The 17,612-nt window shown below is 50.6% G+C and overlaps 1 protein-coding gene across 1 annotated transcript in view; it reads left to right on the top strand.

Moving 5' to 3' along the window:
* Window positions 1–14,601, top strand: part of LOC119974266 (CD276 antigen homolog) — a 46,866-nt gene extending 32,265 nt beyond the window's left edge. The window contains exons 6-8 of the mRNA XM_038813037.1: window positions 1,197–1,322; window positions 2,298–2,354; window positions 14,208–14,601. Of these exons, the coding sequence (XP_038668965.1) occupies window positions 1,197–1,322; window positions 2,298–2,354; window positions 14,208–14,245 (221 nt within the window). The 3' untranslated portion in view covers window positions 14,246–14,601. The remainder of the gene's footprint in view (window positions 1–1,196; window positions 1,323–2,297; window positions 2,355–14,207) is intronic.
* The last annotated feature ends 3,011 nt before the right edge of the window (window positions 14,602–17,612 follow it).

Genomic DNA, 17,612 nt, shown 5'->3' with positions numbered 1-17,612 from the left:
CAGTCTCCCGCTGGCAAGAGGACCTCCCAGACGCCCTCCACTCAATCCGGTCACTACTTTCCACATCCATTAATCAAACGCCTCACGAACGCCTTCTTGTTTTCCCCAGGAAGTCTTCCTCATGGACCCCGCTCCCGACCTGGCTGGCTACCCCGGGCCCATCCTGCTCCCGAAACACGTGCGGGTGCACAAGTCGGATCCATTCGTCGAGAGGGTCCAGCTGCTCCACGCAAACCAGCAGTACGCAGAGTATCCCGACGGCCGACAGGACACGGTCTCCCTATGGGACCTGGCACCTGCCGGATCCCCGCTATTGCACCCAGCGCCCCCCCCCCCCCCCCCCCCCCCGCTTCCAGCAGGCGCTCCCCTCCCTGGCCCGCCGACACCATTATCCGCACTGCCTAGAGAACCGGACGCCCCTTCCCCAGCCCGGCCCTCGCCACTCCGACTAGGGGTACGGACGCAGCCACAAGGACCGTCGCTCCCGGACGCCCGCAACTCCAACGTCTCCAGCGAAGCCCCGCAGGTCGCAGAGGACGTCCAAGGTCCCTGATCGAGTCTATGTGAACTGTTGCTGGACCCTTTTTGCTTGTTCTCGCGTTTTCTTTTTCTCTCAAACCTGTATATAGTTAACGTGTTCTACCACGACCCTGTACATAGTTTCCGGGCCAGTGGGCAGCCACCGTTGGAGAGGTATGATCCAACATCACTAGTCATACTACCAGTCTCTTGCCCACTCACACGGGACACCCCCCCCCCCCTCTCTATGTCCTCATCCCCCCCTACACATGCGCCCCCCCGGTTCCTTTCTCAACAAAGGGTGAATGTGGTAGTATGACATGGGGTATTACGGTACCTGGGAGTGGGAGCTGTCATTGGTGCAGCGGGCTCGCTGCCCATTGGCCCAAGTATTGTGTTCTCTGTATCCTTATTGGTCGAGAGGAAGGTAGCTCCGCCTACGAGGCGGGGTATAAGAACCCGTGTTCCCCAGCAGCCAGACCATTTCTGTACTCCTGTTGCTGGGCTCACTAAAGTCCCAACCAATTTTAATTTCACATTCTGTGGCTCGGAGTCAAATTGTGTTTGGTACCCCTGTTGTGAAGCACCTTTGGGGATTTTATTTTGTGATAGAAGTGGAAGGAAGTAGTTATTCCATCTCTGTGACTGATTTCAATTGGGTGCCTCTCTTGATTTAGATTCCAGCATTCCGAATCATCTGTCTTTCAATGGCTACACACTAATTCTTGTATTGATGGGACTTGGCCTTACTGTCACCTTGGGACTGTTACTCTACAAAAGGAGACGGTCGAACAAATGTTCAGGTGAGCATCAATGAGGACCTGCTCTGAACGGGAGGTCAGTTTTAGTTTTCTTTCCTGGGATATGTGTCTCTGGCTGGTCCAGCATTTGTTACCAATCCCTAATAGCACCTTGAAAAGGTGTTGGTAAGCCGCCACCTTAAACCGCTGCAGTCTGGGGTGTAGGTATACCCACTGTGTTGTTGGGGAGGGAGTTCCAGGATTTTGATCCAGTAACAGTGAAGGAACAGCCAATATATTTCCAAGTCAGGATGGTGAGTGACTTGGAAGGGAACCTCCAGGTGGTGGTGTTCTCAGGTATCTGCTGCCCTTTTCCTTCTAGTTCTTTTAAATTTAAATGCCCAATTTTTTTTTTCCAATTAAGGGGAAATTAGCGTGGCCAATCCACCTGTCCTGCACTTGTTTGGGTTGTGGGGGGTGAGACCCCGCATACATGGGAACAACGTACTAACTCCACACGGACAGTGACCCGGGACAGGGATTGAACCCGGGTCCTTGGCTCATGAGGCAACAGTGCTAACCACTGCCCCACTGTGCTGCCCTCCCTCATCCTTCTAGATGGTAGTGGTCGTGGGTTTCGAAGGTGCACCTAAAAAGTCTTGGTGAGTTCCTGCCATGCATCTTGTAGATGGTACACGTGGCTATCGGTGGTAAAAGGAGTGAATGTTGGTGGAAGGGAGAGCAATCAAGCGGAGTTGCTTTGTGCTGGATGGTGTCGAGCTTCTTGATTAATGTTGGAGCTGTACTCATCCAGGCAAGTGGAGAGTATTCCATTTAATTCCTGACTTGTGCCTTGTAAATGGTAGACCGGTTTTGGGGATTCAGGTGAGTTCCTCGCTGCAGATTCCAGCTTCTGGCCTCCTCTGATACCATTGTCATGCAACTGAGGTGATTTTGAAATGTGTGCTATTTCAGTAAAATTGGAAGCAATTTTCAGATTTTTTACCTGATGGATCGGTGTATTTTTGTCTTTCACAGGAACGGACAAAACTGATAATTGTCTCAACTGTGTATCTTCAGAGTCAAAATCCATCGGTAAGTAGCAAGCCGAGCTCCACTGGTTGATCCCGGGAATGGAGGGACTTTCTTATGAGGAGAGGTTGGGCTTGTACTCATTGAAGTCTAGAAGAGGCGACCTTATTGAGACCTATGGGATTCTTGAGGGAATTGACAGGGTAGATGCTGAGAGGATGTTTCCTCTTGTGGGAGAGTCTAGGACCAGAGGGCATAACCTCCAGAGTAAGGTGTTGCCCATTTCAGGCAGAGATGAAGAGAGAATTTTTCTGAGGGTAGTAAATCAGTGGAATTCTTTACCAGAGAGAGCTGTAGAGGCTGGGTCATTAAGTATTTTCAAGGTTGAGAAAAACAGATTTTTAATCAGTAAGAGGATCGAGGTTATGGGGATAAAATATTATTAACCATAGTATAAACATTTCATAGATAAAGGTAAAATGTTGTATCAACAACATAGTAACAGCAACGTGTAAACATTTTTTAAAAAGGTAAAACCCAAAAGTGATTAACGTATAAATATATATATATATTATATATATATTTCAAAAAAACTTAAACAACAATTCCAAATCACCCTTCCTCTAAACCATGTTTTTTAATAAAATCATATGCCTCTTCAGGTGATGGATCTTTTCCTTTAAATGTTATTCAAAGTTTGGCCAGGTATATGCCAAAACTAATTTTATTACGACAAAGAATCACTTTTGCTCGATTAAAATCACTCGCCACTTGGCTAAGTCTGCTCTAATATTTTATAAATTTGTATTTTGTTGTTCGTGTGGGAGTTATCACGTTATTAAATATGCTAATAAGTGAAAATAAAAAGGGAGCAGGTGTTATAACAGGTTGACTAAAAGGGGGAGGGGAAACAAAGTAATTGTAGGGGAAAGGGATTGGGAGATGGGGGAATGTTGGGTACAATTGGGGATATGAAAGATTGGTGTAGGGTTGGGGGAGGGGAGATGGGGGAGTAGGATGCCAGCAACACTAATGGTTGTATAGCTAATTATTTAAAGATGAGACTGAATAGGACGGACATCCAATTTGTACGGTCTCTAATGGAAAAAGAAAATGGAACTTCCATAATAGAATAAGATGTCAAACTTAAATAAAAGTGGAGGACAGAAGCCCCCATTAAGAATAGTGACCTGGAATGTATAAAGTTTAAACGGACCGGTGAAATGTTCCAGAATTTATACATTTCAATAACTTGAAGGCGGAAGTATTATTTCTTCAAAAGATACATTTATTGATTAAAGACCAGGTTTGGTTATAAGTGGAATGGTGGGACAGACATTCCATTCGCGATTTAATCCTAAATCAAGGGGGAGGGGGGCGCTGTCTTTGATAAGGTGTCATTTGTACTGACCAGGGAGGTGCAAGATCCAGAAGGTCAATTTATAATGGTTAGTGGAATCTTAGAAGGGGTCCCGGTTGTGCTCATAAGCATTTACGTGCCTGATTGGGATGGATAATTTATTAAATGAATGGTAGCTGGCATCCAAGACCTGGACTCGAGCACATTGATCATGGGTGGTGATTTTAATTGTGTAATGGATCCTCAACTAGACCAGTCTTGCCCAAAAACATTAATAAAACAGTGAATGGCAAAGAAACTGGGGCTATTTAAGGACAAGCTGGGGGTGGGGAGTAGATGCTTGGAGATTTCAAAATCCAGGAGGAAAGAATTTTCATTCTTCTCCCATGTACATGAGGTACATTCCCGCATAGAATTTTTAATAGTGAATAATTAATTCTCCCAGAAATAGTCGTTGGAATGGAAAATGGGGTGATTGTAGTCTCTGATCATGCTCCACATTTGATGAATATTAGACTGAGAGAAGGTTAATCTTAGGGACTCTCATGGAGGATGAACTCTATTATTAGCTGGTGAAAGATTTTGCGTAAAAATGACTTTGGTCATAAAAGAATACATAGGGCTGAGTTCTTCTGCCCCGCTCGCCGTAGGAATGCCATGGATGAGAGGTGGACAATGGAGAAGTCCATTGACCTCGGGCGGGATTCCCTAGTCGGCAGGCAGACATGACCAGAGAATCTCCCCCAATAGCAGCAACAGTCTCGGTAGGAGAGCATTTCGTTGACAGTGACCACAATTTCTAGTCATGGAGAGGGATTGGAACAGACAGTCTGGGAAGGTATTTAATTGGGAGAGGGAAAATTATATTAGACAGGAGCTGAGGAGCATAAAGTGGGAACAATTGTTTTTGGGGAAATGCACAACAGTAATGTTGGGATTGTTTAAGGAGCACTTGCTGTGGAGTGCTGAATAGTTTTGTCCCACTGAGACGAGGAAGAAATGGTAAGGTGAAGGAGCCGTGGATGACAAGAGAAGTGGAGCTTCTAGTCGAGAGGAAGAAGGAAGCTTACTTAAGGTTGAGGAAGCAAGGATCTGACTGGGCTCTAGAGGGTTACAAGGTAGCCAGGAAGGAACTCAAAATGGACTGAGGAGAGTTAGAAGGGGGCATGAAAAAGCCCTGGCGGGATTAGGGAAAACCCCAAGGCGTTCTACACTTACGTGAAAAATAAGAGGATGATCAGAGTGAGAGTAGGGTCAATCAGGGATAGCGGAGGGAACTTGTGCCTAGAGTCTTAGGAGATGGGGAGGCCCTAAATGGATATTTGCTTCAGTATTCACTAGAGAGAGGGGCCTTGTTGCTCATGAGAACAGTGTGAACCAGGTTAATAGACTCAAACAGGTTGCTATTAAGGAGGATGTGCTGGAAATTTTGAAAAGCATCAGGATAGATAAGTGCCAGGGCAGCACGGTGGCCAGGTGGTTAGCACAACCGCCTCACGGCGCTGAGGTCCCAGGTTCGATCCCGGCTCTGGGTCACTGTCCGTGTGGAGTTTGCACGTTCTCCCCGTGTCTGCGTGGGTTTCGCCCCCACAACCCAAAAATGTGCAGAGTAGGTGGATTGGCCACGCTAAATTGCCCCTTAATTGGAAAAAATAATTGGCTAATCTAAATTTTTTTAAAAAGGATAGATAAGTCCCCTGGGCCTGATGGGACGTACCCAAGGTTACTACGGGAAGTGAGGGAGGAGATTGCTGCACTGTTGGCGATGATCTTTGCGTCCTCCTGCTCCACTGGAGTAGTACCGGATGATTGGAGGGTGGTGAATGTTGTTCCCTGTTCAAGAAAGGGAATAGGAAAATCCCTGGGAATTACAGACCCATCAGTCTTACATCTGTGGTGAGCAAAATATTGGAAAGGATTCTGAGATAGGGGGTGGGATTCTCCCATCGGGCGGCTAAGTGCCGACGCCGGCGTAAAGAGTGTTTTACTCTGGGACATCATTCTGCAGCCCACAGGGGGCGTGCATGGCCCACGCCGCTCCAGCTGCCGATCCCGGCGCCGCAGGGTCCATGCATGCGCAGTTGGGTCTGCGCCAACTAGCGCATGCGCAGTGGCCTTCCTCGCGCCAGCCCCAACACCAAATGGCGCTGGGCTACAGGAGCCACGCGGAGGAAAGGAGGCCAGGGAACAGAGACCGGCCTGCCGATCGGTGGGCCCTGATCACGGGCCAGGCCACTACGGAAGCCACCCTGGGTCTGACCCTTCAACGCCGAGGTCCTGCCGGCTCAGAGGATGTTAGAATGGTGCCGGTGGGACTCTGCTTTTTTTTAAAGAATAATTTTTATTAAAGTTTTCACAAAATATCAACAACAAAATGTAAAAGGAACCCAATAGAGTTAAATACAAAACAAAACAAAACTCAATGCCCCCCTCCCCCATACATAAATAATAAATTAAGACCCGTCGAAACACATAGCAAATATATACACCCCCCTCAAATCCAATACAGAAAAACAAAATAAAATAAACCCCCCCCCCCCAACCAGGTTGCTGCTGATGCTGACCATTGTCTACCGTTCTGGCAGGATGTCTAAGAACGGTTGCCACCGCCTGAAAATCCCTTGCACCGATCCCCTCAAAGCCAATTTCACCCGTTCCAATTTAATAAACCCCGCCATGTCATTGATCCAGGCCTCCATGCTTGGGGGCCTCGCATCCTTCCACTTAAGAAGAATCCTCCGCCGGGCTACCAGGGACGCAAAGGCCAGAATACCGGCCTCTTTCGCCTCCTGCACTCCCGGCCCCTCTGCAACCCCAAATATTCCAAGCCCCCAGCCCTGTTTGACCCTGGATCGTACCACCCTCTACACCATCCTCGCTCCGCCCTTCCAAAATTCCTCCTGCACTGGGCATGCCCAGAACATATGGGTGTGGTTTGATGGGCTCCCTGAGCACCTAACACACCTGTCCTCACCCCCAGAAAACCGGTTCATCCTTGTCCCGGCCATGTGTGCCCTGTGCAGCACCTTAAACTGTATGAGGCTGAGCCTCGCGCACAAAGAGGAAGAGTTCACTCTCCCTAGGGCATCTGCCCACGTCCCCTCCTCGATCTCCTCCCCCGAGGCCTCATCCTCCTCCTGCCGTTTTTAGTGGGAGCTCGCCAATCCGCCTCTCCTGGTCCCCTGGGTAAACCACAAACAACTCGCTCTTCCCCATGTTGAGCTTGTACCCCGAGAAATCTCCGAACTCCCTCAGGATCCTCATTACCTCCTGCATCCCCCCCACCGGACCCGCCACATATAGCAGCAAGTCATCCGCATAGAGCGACACCCTATGCTCCTCACCAGCCCCCTACAGTTCCTGGACTCCCTCAGTGCCATAGCCAGGGGTTCAATCGCCAGTGCGAAGAGCAGGGGGGACAAGGGACGCCCCTGCCTCGTCCCTCGATGCAACCGAAAGTACCCGGACCTCCTCTTGTTCGTGGCCACACTCGCCATCGGGACCTCATATAACAGCCTAACCCACCTGACTAACCCCTCCCCAAACCCGAACCTGTTCAGCACCTCCCACAAGTACCCCCACTCTACCCTTTCAAAGGCCTTCTCAGCGTCCATCGCCGCCACTATCTCTGCCTCCCCCTCCCTCGCCGGCACATAATGTTCAGGAGCCTCCGCACATTCGCGTTCAACTGCCTCCTCTTCACGAACCCCGTCTGGTCTTCGTGGATGACCTGCGGCACACAATCCTCAATTCTCATAGCTAAGACCTTCGCCAGCACCTTGGCATCTACATTTAACAACAAAATCGGCCTGTAAGACCCACACTGCAGGGGATCCTTGTCCTGCTTCAGGATCAAGATCAGTGCCCGAGACATCGTCGGTGGTAAAGCGATGTCCTTTGCCTCATTGAAGGGCCCAATAGGTCCATATATTTTTTGTAAAATTCGACTGGGAAACCGTCCGGCCCCGGTGCCTTCCCCACCTGCATGCTCCCTATCCCTTTGGCCAGCTCCTCCAGTCCAATTGGGGCCCCCAATCCCACCACCAGTCCCTCGGGACTCGGCTTTTTGATGACGGCTGCTCGGCCCATCTGGGCCAGAGAATCGGCGCACATGCCCGTGCCGGAGAGTCGTTGTATACCCCTAATGGCGCCTGTGTCCCGGTATCGGGCCGGTGTGGTACGTTTCGCGCGGCCCGCCGTCAATTCTCCGACCCGGCGAGAGGTCGGAGAATCCCGCCCAGGATTTATGATTATTTAGAAAAACATAGTTTGATTAAAGATGGTCAGCATGGCTTTGTGAGGGGCAGGTCATGCCTCACTCAAGCCTCAGTGAATTCTTTGAGGATGTGACGAGACACATTGTTGAAGGTCGGGCAGTGAATGTGGTGTATAGATTTCAGAAGGCATTTGATAAGGTTCCCCATGGTAGGCTCATTCAGAAAGTTAGGGGGCATGGGATACAGGGAAATTTAGCTGTCTGGATACAGAATTGGCTGGCCGAAAGACAGCGAGTGGTAGTGGATGATAAGTATTCTGCCTGGAGGTCGATGACCAGTGGTGTCCCGCAAGGATCTGTTCTGCGACCTCTGCTCTTTGTGGTTTTTATAAATGATTTGGATGAGGAAATGGAAGGGTGGGTTAAGTTTGCCGATGACAAAGTTTGAGGGAATTGTAGATGGTGTTGAGGGTTGTTGCAGGTTACAGCAGGACATTAACAGGATGGAGGGCTGGATTAGAAGTGGCAGATGGAGTTCAACCTTGATGAATGTGAAGTGATTCATTTTGGAAGGTCAGATTTGAATGCTGAATACAGGGTTAAAGGCACGATTCTTGGAAGTGTGGGGGAACAGAGGGATCTTGGGGTCCACAGACATAGATCCCTCAAAGTTGCCACCCAGGTTGATAGGGTTGTTAAGAAGGCGTATGGTGTGTTGGCTTTCATTAACAGGGGGATTGAGTTTAAGAGCCATGAGGTTTTGCTGCAGCTTTATAAAACTCTGGTTAGACCACACTTGGAACATTGTGTCCAGTTCTGGTCGCCTCATTATAGGAAGGATGTGGATGCTTTGGAGAGGGTACAGAGGAGATTTACCAGGATACTGCCTGTACTGGAGGGCATGTCTTATGAAGGGCTTTTCTCACTGGAGCGAAGAAGGCAGAGAGATTTCTTGATTCAGGTGTACAAGGTGATGAGAGGCATGGGTAGAGCGGATAGCCAGAGACTTTTCCCCAGGGTGGAATGGCTGCCACGAGGGGACATAATTTTCCTTTTTGGAAGAAGGTATAGGGAAGATGTCAGAGGTAGGTTCTTTACACCGAGAGTGGTGGGTGTGTGGAATGCATTGCCAGCAGAAGTGGTGGAGTCAGAGTCATTCGGCACATTTAAGCGACTCTGAGACAGGCACATAGATAGCAGTAAATTGAAGGGGTGTAGGTTAGGTTGATCTTAGATTAGGATAAATGGTCGGCACAACATCGTGGGGTAAAGGGCCTGTACTGTTCTATGTTCTAATCCTGCCCAAAGAATCTAACCAGAATGGGGAAGTCTCCCCCTCCATGTTCTGGGAAGCATTGAAGGCAGGGGTACAAGGAGAAATTATTACATTCAAATTACATAGGGATAAGATGGAGAGATCAGAGAGGCAACGATTGATTGATACAATTCTAGAAGTAGGTCGGCGATACTCTCCCAGCAGGGAACTCTTAACAGAGCGGAAAACACTACAAGGGGAATTCAATTTAATAATGATAGGGAATGCGGTGAATCAGCTTCGTAGAACAATGGGTGTTTTTATGAGTATGGGGGAAAAAGCTGGCTGCCTGCAGCCACACCAACGACGACAATACGATGCCTCAAGAGAAATAATATAAATGAGGGAAGAAGGAGAATTGGTCACAACACCAGAACATATTAATAAAGTATTTGAATCATTTTATAAGAGACTATACAAATCTGAACCTCTGGGGAAGGGGATGAAATGAGAAGATTTTTTGAGGGATTGGTTTCCCCGGAGGTTGAAGAGGAGAAACGGCAGGAAATGGATGCTGTGCTGAAATTACAGGAAGTGCTCGATGGAATTCGCACAATGCAGTTAGGGAAGGCGCCAAGCCCAGATGGATTTCCAATTGAATTTTATAAACTGTTTTTGACAGTATTGGCCCCAATCTCTTAAATTTGTTTTCTGATTCTTTGGCATGGGGGGAATTATCAACCACTCTTACTCGGGCGTCTCTTTCATTAATCCCCAAGAAAGAAAAAGACCCAGTGAATGTAGATTGTACAGACCCATCTCCTTATTGAACACAGATGTAAAAATTCTTGCTCATGTTTTAGAACTACAGCTCAAGGGGTGTGTTCCAGATGTAGTGATGGTATTTAAAACATCAAAAATTGTTGAAATGGAAATATTACCTGGGTCTCTTGAAGCAATTTTTGGAGTGTCAGAAATACCTGGACTGACTTCCGGTTGCGTGATGCGGAGCTAAGCCGCACGTTCAGCGGCTCTCGCTATTTTCGGACTTTTGGGCTCTTTCTAGGCGCTGGACGGACTTTTCCTGGTGTGGGAAGACATCAGCTACGCTTCTCTGCCGGTGGATGGACTGGACCAGGAGCGGGGCGGTCAAAAAAATCGGCTTTGGAGCAGAGAAAGGTGCGAGGGAGGAAGACCAAGATGACGGTAGGGAATCAGCAGCATGGAAGCAGTGGGCGCAGGAGCAGCTCCATCGGGGAGCTGAAAGCTGAGCTTCTGGAACCGCTAAAGGCCTCACTTGACAAGCTCATGGCGACTCAGACGGCCCAGGGGGCAGAGATCCGCGAGGTCCGGCAAAAGGCCTTGGAGAATGAGGACAAAATCCTAGGCCTGGCGGTGAAGGTGGAGTCGCATGAGGCGCTCCACAAGAAATGGCAGGCGAGGCTGGAGGAAATGGAGAACCGCTCGCGGTAGAAGAATTTGCGGATCCTGGGCCTCCCGGAGGGGCTGGAGGGATCGGACTTGGGGGGCCTACGTGGTCACGATGCTGAACTCGCTAATGGGAGCGAAGTCCTTTTAAGGGCCCTTGGAGCTGGAGGGGGCCCATCGAGTGTTGGTGAGAAGGCCCAAGCCCAACGAGCCACCAAGGGCTGTGCTGGTGCGGTTTCACCGGTTCGTCGACTGGGAATGTGTGCTGAGGTGGGCCAAGAAGGAGAGGAGCAGCAGGTGGGAGAATGCAGAGGTCCGAATTTACCAGGACTGGAGTGTGGAGGTGGCGAAAAAAAGGGCTGGTTATAACCCGTCGAAAGCAGTGCTGCACAAGAGAGGGGTGCAGTTTGGCCTGTTACAACCGGCGCACCTCTGGGTCACTTATAAAGACCGCCAGTAGTACTTTGTCCAGGCAGACTCGGACTGAGGATTGGGGACTGATGTAGTGATCGGAGGCTCTGTTCTCCCTTGCTCTTTGGTGCTAGTTTTTGTTTTTGTTTTTCTTGTGGGAAAGCTTGGGGGATGTTGTGGCGCGGGCCTTCTCTTCCCGTGTTTTGGGTCGAGGGGCAGGGTTTAAGCTGGAAGCGCAGACTTTTTCCTGCGCTGGAGTCGGAATGGGAGGGTGGTAGTGTTACACCGGGGGGGGGGGGGGGGGGGGGGTCATTGGGGTGGAGGGAGCAGCCGGGGTCAGCTGACTTACGAAAGTACGACGAGAGGGGCAACGCAGCTGGGGGGGGGGGGGGGGGGGGGGAGAGTACCGGGTTGCTGCTGGAAGGGCTGAAGGGGAACTGATGGTATTAGGAGGGGTCGGGACGAGGATCTGCCACTGTGGGGAACCGGCCGTGCGGGGACTGCGGTCACGTGGTTGGCCGAGGAAGAGTTATGGCTGACCGGCGGAGAGGGAGGGTGAACAGCCCCCCGATTCGGCTGGTCACATGGAATGTAATGGGGCTGAATGGGCCGGTCAAGCGGGCCCGGGTGGTCGCACATTTGAAGGGGCTGGGGGCGGATGTGGCTATGCTCCAGGAGACACACCTTAGGGTGACAGATAAGGTAAGGTTGAGAAAGGGGTGGGTTGGACAAGTGTTCCATTCGGGGTTGGATGTGAGTATCCGGGGGGTGGCGATTTTGGTGGGGAAGAATGAAATGAAAATCGCTTATTGTCACGAGTAGGCTTCAATGAAGGTACTGTGAAAAGCCCCTAGTCGCCACATTCCGGCACCTGTCCGGGGAGGCTGATACAGGAATCGAACCGTGCTGCTGGCCTGCTTTAAAAGCCAGCGATTTAGCCCAGTGAGCTAAATCAGCCCCTTGTCGTTTGTGGCGTTGAGTGTAGTGGCGGATAGTTGTGGCAGATATGTGATGGTGAGCGGTAGGCTCAAGGGGGAGCGGGTGGTGCTGGTTAATGTGTACGCCCCAAATTGGAACGATGCAGGCTTTATGCGGCTTATCCTGGGCCGGATTCCAGACCTTGAGATGGGGGAGTTTCCACTGTTGCCGCCAAGGGGGGTTCAGGACAGGGTGCTCTTGGGGACGTGGGTCGGTGAGGGGAGGATCTCGGCAATCTACCAAGTGATGCAGGAGGGGGAGGAGGCCTCGGTGGTAGAGCTGAAAGAGAAGTGGGAGGAGGAGCTGGGAGAGGAGATCGATGAGGGGACGTGGGCGGATGCTTTGGGGAGGGTGAATTCCTCCTCCTCTTGTGCGCGGCTTAGTTTAATCCAACTAAAGGTGCTGCATAGGACGCATATGACTGGGACAAGGCTGAGCTGGTTCTTTGAGGGAGGACAGATGTGGCAGGTGTTCGGGGAGCCCAGCAAACTACACCCACATGTTCTGGGCGTGTCCTGCGTTGGAGGGTTTTTGGAGGGGTGTTGCGGGGACCTTGTCAAGGGTGGTTGGCTCCGGGGTGGAGCCGGGCTGGGGGCTCGCAATTTTCGGGGTAGCATCGGAGCCGGGAGTGCAGGAGGCGAAAGAGGCCGGTATTCTGGCCTTTGTGTCCCTGGTAGCCCGGCGCAGGATTCTTTTACAGTGGAAGGATGCGAAGCCCCCAAGTGCGGAATCCTGGATCAACGACATGGCTGGGTTCATCAAACTGGAGAGGGTCAAGTTTGCCCCCAGGGGGTCGGTGCAAGGGTTCTTTCGGCGGTGGCAGCCGTTTCTAGACTTCCTGGCGGAGCATTAGGGGGTGGTTAACTTCAGCAGCAACTCGGGATTGGGGGGGATTACTTGTTCGCTATGGGGGATGGGTTTCATGTTTTCAAGCTCATTATTTTTGTTAATTTATTGCTTTTGTACCGGGGGGGTGGGGGGTTACTGTTTTTTCTTTGTTCTGTAGGTTAAAATTTGTTGAAAATTTGAATTAAAATTATTTTAAAAGAAATACCTGGACTAACACAAGGGAAAAGAGCCGATGCGGTGGCCTTGGCCACACTGATTGTCCGCATACAGATTTTGTAAGACTGGAAATTATCCGCCAAAAATATTGGCATGGTTGGGGGATGTTGTGGAATTCCTTAAACTTGAACAAATTAAGTTTGATCTTCATGGCTCAGATGGGAAATTCTAGATGAGATAGAAGCTGTTCTTGTTTCTATTCACTATTTGTTGCCAGCAGGTGAAGAAGGGGGTTAAGGGAGATGGGATAAGGTGGGGGGGGGGGGGGGGGGGGGGGGAAGGGAATTGTTTTAATAGAAATAAGAGAAAAAATCTCAAATGAGAAGAATTGTAGTTTGTTTATTTTATTATTGAATGATTGTTTATGTTATGTATATTAGTTATATGAAAAAATATGTGTATTTTAAAAATTGAAAAGGAAGATTAATCACAAAGCTAGTAATCCCTGGAATTGTGATGGTTAAGGGGGGTGGGATTGGATCAAAGTTTTTTTTTAGATAATATGGGGAACAGACAGGGGTGGGTAGGGAGAAACTATTTACAGCTGTTGGGGCAAGTCTCGGACAAGGGGGAAAGAGTGTGACAAGGGGGACAGAGTCTAAGAAGGTCAGGTCGACCTTTCAGGAGTGAAATTGTAGACAAACTTCCACACACATTGGGAGAAGTTTGGAATTCTCTCCCCACATAGACTGATCCAATCGTTCATTTTCAATTTGAGATTGAGTGATTCTTATTATCAAAAGGTATTCGGGGACACTGGGTAAATGGAGAGATCACAGATCAGCCCTGATCTCTGAGTGGAGGAACAGCCTTGAGGGGCAGAATGGCTTCATCCTGTTCCTGAGTAACAAGCGCAAGGGAGCTGAATAGGGCATCCACCTGTTCCTGTGTAACAGACTTGAGCGATTGAATGGGGGATTCTCCTGTTTCTGCATAACAGGCTCAAAGGGACTGAATGGGGCCTCCTCCTGTTCCTGTGTGACATCCTCGAAGGAGCTGATTGGGGCCTCCTGTTGCTCCTGCGTTTCTCGTGTTACAGAGTCCTGTTTCTAACATTGAATTTAGGAAGGCTAGACTAAACGTGTGAATGATGCACCTAGGAATTCGAGGGGGGGGGGGGGGGGGTTCGGGACGAGGCTGCTGTACAAAAGCACAATGGAGTATTGGACCTCATTGTAAAAATCCTGTCTTCCTTTCTTTCAGAAATGGAGAAGATGAACCAGAACAAGAATTGTGTGTGATCTTGGTCTTCACTAAGGGCCGCCCCTCTGGTGGCAATGGACATGATTCTTCACTTCCCCTCCACACAGGAAGTGATAGATGGACTGCCCCCTGGCGGGGAGTTTGGGATAGGTAATAGAGACAGACCTGGGACGTTTTCTGGCTGCATCAGACCAATGGCGACCCCAATGCTGAACGTGGAGAGGTTCATCACGCCCCGGGCCTTTGCGTTATCCATCCTGCAACACCCTCCATTAGTCGAACAGCCGTAGGTACAGGAAGATAACCGAGCAGGTCCCTGGTGGGAGCGGATGGGGGGTTGGAGAAGGGTGGGCTGCAATTGACCTGTTACAGATGCCACTGATCGTCACTGGGTTGGGGGGGGGGGGGGGGGGGGTGAGGAGTCTGCTCAGGCTGCCCATCATTAATCCGCCACCCCCGAAAAGATGACCGTGATGCCACTTAAGTCAAATAGCACATCTAGGCTCACAAATCTAGGCTGAGATACTGGATAAATACTGGAAGGGGAAAGATTTGCTGAACTGAGTGGAAAGAGCAAGAAGAGTGAGTGAGGACAAATTGGAAAGATCGTTCAAAGAGCCAAGATACACATGATGGGCCCAATGGCCTCCTTCTGCTGCTATGAAATCCTGTAAATGTTGAAAGAGCCCTACAGCAGGCTGTAGCCTTTGTACATAAATAATAATCGTGAATATATTAATAAATGATTATCTTTAACTGTTTGGAATGAATCTGGTACCATGTTTGAGAATCTAGAACTCGGAGTCATTGTTTAGAAATAAGGGTTGTTCATTTAAGGCAGATGAGGAGGAATTTATTCACAGGGTCAAGTCTCTGGAACTTTCTTCCTCAAAAGGCAGTGGAAGCAGAATATTTAAATATTTTTCAGGCAGAGCTGGATAGATTCTTGATTAACAAGGGGGGGGGGTGAAAGGTTATCAGGAGTGAGGCAGGAACGTGGGGGCTGGGATTGATGGAATCATCAATTCAGCAAACACATGTAGTTGGATCTGAACAGAGGCTTTAATACATTTACAATAGAGCCAGCCTATTCTTCGTTCAACTTCAGGTGAACTGGCAGGCTGGCTCTAAGGCACTGATCTTTATACATCGGTCCCAGGGGGAGGAGTCCTGGGCGGAGCCAAGGGAGGAGCCCAGTACAAACTCTCGCATACTCCCAGAGCGGCTTCCCCCTGGTGGTCGGATAGTGCAACTGCACTTACAATGGGTAGATAACGAACATATATACATGGAGTGATATTGGCAACTATATATAGTGTGAATCACATTCACCACATTCACCCCCTGTTTAAAAAATCAAGTCCGGCGGGGGTGATGGCTCAAAGAGTCAGTCTGTCCGGTGGACGAATTGTCCGTTTTGATCTGCGGAGCACCGGGGTTGCAGCCTCTTGCGGTGGCTGGGCGGGCGTTGAGGTCTGGGGTACAGTTGCTGGCTCCGGGGCGAGTCTTGTCCGAGCCTCATACACCTCCTGCTCGAATGGAGACTCGGGGGGGGGGGGGGGGGGGGGGGCTGGTGCTGGCACTCGGGACTGGTGGGGTGAGCTCGCAGAATCGGGGGCGCAAGGGGGCGGCCGCATAGGGAACGGGGAAAGGAGTTCCTCGGTGGGGGTAGATGGGGGGCTGGATCCAGCGGGTGCCAGGTCCCGGAGGGATACTGTGTCCTGGCGACCATCCGGGAACTCCACGAATGCGTACTGGGGGTTGGAATGGAGGAGGCGCACCTTTTCAACAAGGGGGTCAGTTTTGTGCCCCCTGACGTGCTTCCTCAGGAGGACCGGGCCTGGTGTCCTCAGCCACGCCCGATGTGAGACCCCTGTGGTAGTGCCCCTGGAAAAAATGAAGAGCCGCTCGTGGGGGGTTTGGTTGGTTGCTGTACACAGGAGGGATCTAATTGCGTGGAGCGCGTCAGGGAGGACTTCCTGCCATTGGGAAACTTGGAGGTTCCTAGACCTGAGGGTCAGTAGGATGGTCTTCCAGACCGTCGCGTTCTCCCTCTCCACCTGTCCGTTCCCCCTGGGGTTGTAACTGGTAGTTCTGCTCGAGGCGATGCCCTTGTCGAGCAGGTACTGACGCAGTTCATCACTCATAAAGGACGCACCCCGGTCGCTGTGCACGTAGCTGGGGAAACCGAACAGGGTGAAGACACTATGCAGGGCCCTAATGACTGTGTGGGAGGTCATATCGGGGCATGGGATGGCGAAGGGGAATCTGGAGAACTCGTCAATAATGTTAAGGAAGTAAATGTTTTTGTTAGAGGAAGGGAGTGGCCCTTTGAAATCGATCGCAAGGCGTTCAAAGGGCCTAGAAGCCTTGACCAGGTGACCCCTGTTTGGTCTATAGAAGTGCTGTTTGCACTCCGCACAGATCGGGCAGTCCCTGCTGACCGTTTTTACCTCCTCATTGGAGAAAGGCAGGTTTCGGGCTCTGATGTAGTGGGCGAGCCGGGTGACCCCTGGGTGGCAGAGGTCATCGTGGATGGCTTTTAGGCGGCTGATTTGCGCGCTGGCGCATGTCCCGCGGGATAGGGCATCCGGGGGCTCGTTGAGCTTCCCCGGTTGATATTTGATATCCTAATTGTAGGTGGAGAGTTCAATCCTCCACCGAAGAATTTTGTCATTTTTTATTTTGCCCCTTTGCGAGTTGTCGAACATGAAGGCGACCGACCATTGGTCGGTAATGAGGGTAAACCTCCTACCTGCGAGGTAGTGCCTCCAGTGTCGGACAGCCTCCACGATGGCTTGTGCTTGACACTGAGGAGTGTCGGAGTTCTGAAGCGGATAGGGTACGGGGGAAAAATGCAATGGGCCACCCTGCTTGGTTTAAAGTGGCTGCTAGTGCTACTTCTGAGGCGTCGCTCTCAACCTGAAAGGGAGTGGATTCATCCACCGCCCGCATGGCTGCTTTGGCGATGTCGTCCCTGATGCAGCTGACGGCTGGGCGGGCTTTGTCCGCATATTGGGGGACCACTGGGCGTAGTACGAAAAGAGCCCCAAGCACCGTTTGAGGGCCTTGGGGGAGGGGGAGGGGCGGTCCGGGTCTGGGCCCAGGACTCCGTTCTCCACGACGTAGCCGAGGATGGCTAGTCTGTTTGTGCGGAACACTCATTTCTCCTTGTTATATGTACGGTTTAATTTTTGGGCCGTCTGGAGAAAACGGTGGAGGTTGGCGTCGTGGTACTGCTGGTCATGGCCGCAGATGGTAACATTATCCAGATACGGAAACGTGGCCCGCAGCCCGTACTGGTCTACCATTCGGTCCATTGCTCGTTGGAACACCGAAACCCTGTTAGTGACGCTGAAGGGAACCCGGAGGAAATGGAAGAGGCGGCCATCGGCCTCCAACGCC

The sequence above is a fragment of the Scyliorhinus canicula genome, chromosome 12 (genome assembly GCF_902713615.1).
Source record: "Scyliorhinus canicula chromosome 12, sScyCan1.1, whole genome shotgun sequence".
NCBI classification, from domain to species: Eukaryota; Metazoa; Chordata; class Chondrichthyes; order Carcharhiniformes; family Scyliorhinidae; genus Scyliorhinus; species Scyliorhinus canicula.
This window is presented reverse-complemented; position numbering and strand designations above follow the sequence as displayed.